General features: G+C 34.2%; 1 protein-coding gene across 3 annotated transcripts; it reads right to left on the bottom strand.

The window, feature by feature from the left end:
* Positions 1–401: 401 nt before the first annotated feature.
* LOC127259006 (uncharacterized) lies at positions 402–4,867 on the bottom strand. Of its 3 annotated transcripts, XM_051286122.1 has the most exons (8): positions 4,607–4,867; positions 4,397–4,488; positions 2,907–3,029; positions 2,289–2,819; positions 2,050–2,129; positions 1,064–1,480; positions 879–982; positions 402–785 (listed from the first exon to the last, which is right to left on the bottom strand). In XM_051286122.1, the coding sequence occupies exons 3-8, from the start codon at positions 3,001–3,003 to the stop codon at positions 698–700; spliced, it is 1,317 nt and encodes a 438-aa protein (XP_051142079.1). In that variant the 5' UTR covers positions 3,004–3,029; positions 4,397–4,488; positions 4,607–4,867; the 3' UTR covers positions 402–697. The 3 variants fall into 3 exon arrangements, with proteins under 3 accessions (XP_051142079.1, XP_051142078.1, XP_051142077.1); XM_051286121.1 differs by lacking the exon at positions 4,397–4,488; XM_051286120.1 differs by lacking the exons at positions 4,397–4,488; positions 4,607–4,867 and adding an exon at positions 4,218–4,390.
* Between the last annotated feature and the right edge of the window lie 1,028 nt (positions 4,868–5,895).

The following is a 5,895-nucleotide window of genomic DNA, read 5'->3' as shown; positions in this document are numbered from 1 at the left end:
AAAATTAGTCTTTGCACTATTATATCTATCTACTATAATTAGGTAAAATATATGTTCTATCTTAAAACATCTTGCCTAATCGGAATTGTTTCTCAATAAAACATGCAACATCTAATAAAATACTACAAATTACGAATAGAATCCCAAATTTTAATCCAAGAAATTACAAATTGAATCCCAAATTTTTATTTAATGCTGTCGAATCTTACAACAAAAAAGATAGCCCAACCCTATCTTTTGCCTGTGTTAAAAATGAATTTTGCTTTGTACACATTAAGAAAAATAAATTCAAGAAAGATTCAGTCCTATAAAATACATTATTCTTTTCTATTTAGTATAACATCATATTCAACTACTATTTATTCACAAACCAAACACAAATTAAACACAACCCAAGTACAAAAAAGAAATAAATCAATAATGCTATACAAAAATGCATTGAGGCAAATAAACTGTACATAATTAATATCAACAACAAAACTATACAACAGCAGGGTGTGTGTTGAGTGTTTCCCACCCCACCACCACCACAGCCGCCGCCGCCGCACCACCAGGTCCACCACCATTGCTCACAGTCATATACATACACATAATCATTCTACCTCAATAATGCAAAACAAAAACACTAAACTCTGTTCAAAACCTCACCTTAAAGAGGAGGAGACCTGCTGCTGCTAAGGCCAATCTTTGGAGTTCTTTACTCCACACAAGAACTTTTCTCTGCTCCACTTTTCGCCTCCTTTTCATCACTAGCACTACCTCCGATCCCGGGCTCACCACCAGGCCTACAGAAATAAGTGCAGCCCAAATCAGCAAATATGATTTTTTCAAGATTTGAGATCAGAAGTGTAGTTTGAAGCCAGTGTGTGAAGTCGAACCTTATGGCTGGATTGGTTGCGATGCAGTCGGATGCGACAGATTGTTTCTTTACCAATGGCTGCTGCGGAGGAGGAGGAAGTCCTTCCAGAGGCCTTTTTGAAGCCTGTGGATAAGAAATTTGTTAAAGAGAGATGTCGAACGAAAGCAATAGTAATCATGGATTCGTGTAAATTTGCTTGCAGACCTTTGCACTCCCTCTGCGTGGAAGTGCCAGAGTCCAGACATTGTCGGATTCATTTGTGCACGTGGTGGTTGAAAGATGTTCAATATATTCTCCTGGCAATTTTTTTCGGCTTGCTCCGCTGTGCCTAGAGAAACTAGATTCCTGCACCTCATTGACTTTGCCACCAAGAACAAAACCTAGTTGTGTATCTTCAACACCATGCCTGTACCTCGTCGCAAAATCATCTCTAATGTCGCTTCCAGCAACACCTTTAGCGGACTTTCCGAGTGATCTATCAGAATAGTAACCCGGGGAAGAGTTTTGTTTGAATTTTTGGTGCCCGGAGATGTGCAGCCCATCAGATCCTTGAGGGACCTTAAAACTTGCTCTATCCATTTTCAACCCGAGTGATGGTCCGCGGGAGCCAATCTCGAATCCCTGCAATATTGAGACCAAAAGAAATGGTTATTACTCATATGAAGCATAGTCTGACTCCCATGTGGAAGAACATATAAATGAAAATCAACTAAGTAGACTGTCGGACAATGGTAAATGCAGAAGTCGCAACAATTTATAGAATAGCTCTTCAGGATAACAACTTAAAATGAATAAACAGAACTTTTAATACAATAAAAACACAATGGTCTAAAAGTTGAATGGCCACTATGGCATCAACGCCCGATGGAGAAACTAGAAAGCCAAAAGAAGCAGCAATCAGACAAGACAATTATTCAAGCATGACAGACGTTGAGATCTGTAAAAACTTATTGCACTAAAGGGCAACATCTAGAGCATCTAAACAATCATCGGATAATTTATCATATTCAGATAGTCAAGCACGTCAACGGTCTCTTTCACACCAATTTCATCGGTATTATTGCGCTATTGTTGCCGTATTATTGCACTAGATGGCGCCATAATATTTCATGATTATACAGTTTTACAGAAAGTTCCAAAAAAGTAAATGATTTGAAATGAAAAAGGAAATCATTCATAAATTCACTTGCCTTTCCAAACTTGAGGTGCTGGTGGAGATTCGAAATACCACCTAGAGCAGGAGAAATGCCTTCTCTCGTACCATAGTTTTCTGGTTAATGAAAATTAAAGGTTAAAAAGAAATAAGTCAATAAATAAGGTATTGCTTCAGGTAATACCTTAAGAACACCATTACAGATTCAAAGACAACTAAAATACGCAAAGAAATTAGCATGGAAGACGACTAAACATACTAATTCGATTAACCTACCATAAACTTGAACCTGCTTTGATTCGAAGGAACCCGGAGGAAGACTGTCAAAATCGACACCAAGTGTTGGACCATCCTCCGTATAGAGGGTTCCCAGCTGCTTCTTGACAGCAGTTATAGCAGGGTTTTCAGACGGGCGCTTCAGCAGCTTTAAATAACCCGAAGGGCCTGACCTAGGCTTTGCAGCAGGCATATCCAGAGGAGATTTTGGCGGTAAGTACCGGGAAGTTCCGGAAAATGCAAGTTCCACACCTGAATGTTGTGGAAGAATTACCCTACCACTTTCGACTTCCTTGGTATCAAAATTCCTATTGCCTCCTAGTTTCGTACTGCCGCAAGAATCTGGCCTATGCCCGCTGCCATGATCTTGCTCTACTACTGCACTCGAGTGGTCCAGCCCTCCAGCAGAGCTATCATAAAGCTTCTTGTCCTTTAACCTCCGGTGACAAAACCATCCATAGACTTGCTTCTCAGTCAAGCTTGTCGCCTCAGAAATTTCTGCTTTTAGCATATCTGATGGGTATTTATTTTCTGAAATACAAGGATGAAGGATCATTGTATTATTAGTACAATAAAGGACACAAAACCTTGATTCGACATTATAAAAGTATAAGCTACCGGAATAGAAGTTCTCCAATGCTTGAATCTGCACAGGCGTCTTTACTGTCCTCTTCCTGTTCTTCTCATCCAGGACCTTATCATCTTTAACGTGCATCTCAGATGATTTTCCATCTTTGTGTCCTGAAAAAAATGGAAGCATACAACAATTTGATCAGCTGAAAGATGAAAAAAATCAACGAACACAATGGCGGATAACAGTTGCTAGAAGCATTAAACCTTCCACCATAAACATGACTGTATTTCGAATACAGGTCACCATGAATTCTCATCTTTATTTAAAGAACATATCTATGCTCAACAGGTTACCATGTCTTCTCATCTTTATTTACAGAAATATCTATGCTCAAAAAATTTTATCGCAGCTATTTATGTTTGAGATCTCAACAATAAATTACATACTCATCCGCTCATTAATGCCTGACAAAGGGCTATACTAAAAAGTAACATCCATCATGGCATTTGACACAAGATCCAAGTAAGAAGTCAATACTTCCAAAACGAATTTGTCCGTGACAATGTTTTAAGGATAACATCAATTACATTCACATGTCAACAAAATCTAATCTTACTAAATATCTTGACCTTGATTTATTATACCGTTATCATATATAAATGATTATTTTCGACAAAATGTAAACTTACTAATATCTTGGCCTCAGAGAAAATGACTAACCGTTGTCATTTATATGATTATTCACTATCACTGAAGCAAACTAATCCTAATTTTCCACAGATTCCTTATAATCTGCTAGAGAAGATAATGAAATCAGCTAAAACTCAACAAAGCTCCAAAGGTTTCATAGACTTTGATGAATCATGCTTCGAGGTTATGATCCTGGATCCCGATAGAAGCCGAAGCCAGACGCACAAATGAGCCAAATATCTGGACTACCATTTCTACATTTTAGCTACTTCAAACTGGTATGACATTCTTCCTCTGGGCATCAGACAATTCTAATGGCAAGTGATCAAGTCATCCAAGAGCAACATAAACCTAAAAACCACAAAAGCACAACTCCACAAAAATCTACAGAATATAAACTCATGAATCAAATCATTCATCAGACGTTTGTATCTACTCTTTGTATGCCCACCATAACTTCCATCAACACCAAGCACCGACAACCCAACTTTCAATTTTTCATCAAGAGCTTTTGTCAATCTTGCACAATTGTAAAAATCAAATGTTGCAGATTAAAAAAAAAAAAAAAACCCTAAGATTTCATGAGTCCTAGTCAAATAAAAAACCACACACCACCTCAATCAATAACTTTACACTAAGGGAAAAACAAGGATCAAGATATCTACCTCCTTCCATGGCAGTGCAAGATAAAAAAGAACTTCTAGGGTTTTTAATTTCCCCCAAATCTTACTTCGCCAACTCTTCCTCTAACGATTTTTCAAAACTTCGCCCAAACCAAAATTGGGCGGAGAAAACAAGAAACTCTTGAGATAGAGAGAGCGAAAGAGAGAGATCGCACACCCACCGAATTTTTGTGAATGTAATGAAAATTTTAGGTAGGCATATATAAATCCGTGTGCCACCCACAGCTCCAGGGATGATTAGGGTTCCTGTTTACTGAATCAGGTGGTGAACAATTCGAACCCAAAAGGGCTCAATTGATTCGAATTAGAATTGGCTTGGTTGGGGTTGGGTATATTCATGAATCAAATTTCCTAATGTTCTGATTACTTACCATATATTCATCCATCCCTTAACCCGCTGCATCTGAATTAGGGTATAGCCTTTTTCTCCTCATCTTCGCGTTTGTCCTTACCCAATCATCACTGCAAACATAGAAATTCTTCAGCCGGATTATCGTAATTTCTCTGCAGAAATACTTCCCAATCGCCAAATTGAATCGATCTCTTTCAGAGAACACACAAATCATCGATTCCAAATTTCTAAACTTGTTCTTGATTTTTTGCTGATGAAATTCAGAGTATTCTCGGGGCATATTATAATATAATAAACATGTATTGTATTATAAAAAAAAATATAACTATACACTATTTTAAATATTTTATATTAATAATACATTAATATCTTTTTTTTAACATTTAAAATTTTATTTTTACAAAAGTACATATATATTTATTAGTTTTTATTAAAACATTTATACAATTAAATTTGAATTGATTTTTTTTTTATCTAATATTAAATTAATATTTTAATTTTATACCATCAATTCCACCATTTATTATGTAATATTTATAATAAATAAATATTTGATTCTTTGAAGAAAAAAAAAAAAGATATGAATAAGATCATCCGTAATTGAAATATCCGTTTTTTGGTATCTCTATTTGTACTATTTTTTTTAATTCAAGTCATTTTCTCTCTTGCCACGTCAGCCGAGATACTTTCTTCTATTTTATATTCACAACAAAGGTACTTATTCTAATATTTTAATAAATTTTTATTTTCATATTATATATATTATTTTTAAATTATAGTTTTAATTTGTAATATTAATTATTTATTTAATTATTATATTATATTATATTATTATTTGTCAATATTTTGATTTATTAAAAAATTATGGAAAAATTATATTATTTATTATTTAATTAAATTAAATTTTAAAATTTATTTAATAAATTAAATTAAATTTATTAATATTGATTTGTTAATAGAATTATATAATATTTGTATTTATATATTTTAAAATTTAAATTAATAAAATATATTCAATATTAGTATCATGTTTGTAGAATACAAAATATCATAAATTATAAAAATATTACAAAATTTAAATATAATAATAAATTCAATATAAATTACAAAAACAAAATATATATAATATATATACATAAATGTCGTGTGTCCCAATTTAATTGGGACAAATTGGAACACATGGCAATTAATCAACATCTTGCCAGCATGTGTGCAGAGATGTTGGGAAGCAACATCTTTATTTATTTTTTATTTTTATTTTTAAAAATTGCTGATGTGGAGATGCGCCCATTGCGGTTGGTCTAAAGT

This window comes from Andrographis paniculata, unplaced genomic scaffold (genome assembly GCF_009805555.1).
Source record: "Andrographis paniculata isolate CXL003 unplaced genomic scaffold, ASM980555v1 Contig5END, whole genome shotgun sequence".
NCBI lineage: Eukaryota > Viridiplantae > Streptophyta > Magnoliopsida > Lamiales > Acanthaceae > Andrographis > Andrographis paniculata.
The sequence above is the reverse complement of the archived record's forward strand: the minus strand, read 5'-3'. Positions and strand labels throughout refer to the sequence as shown.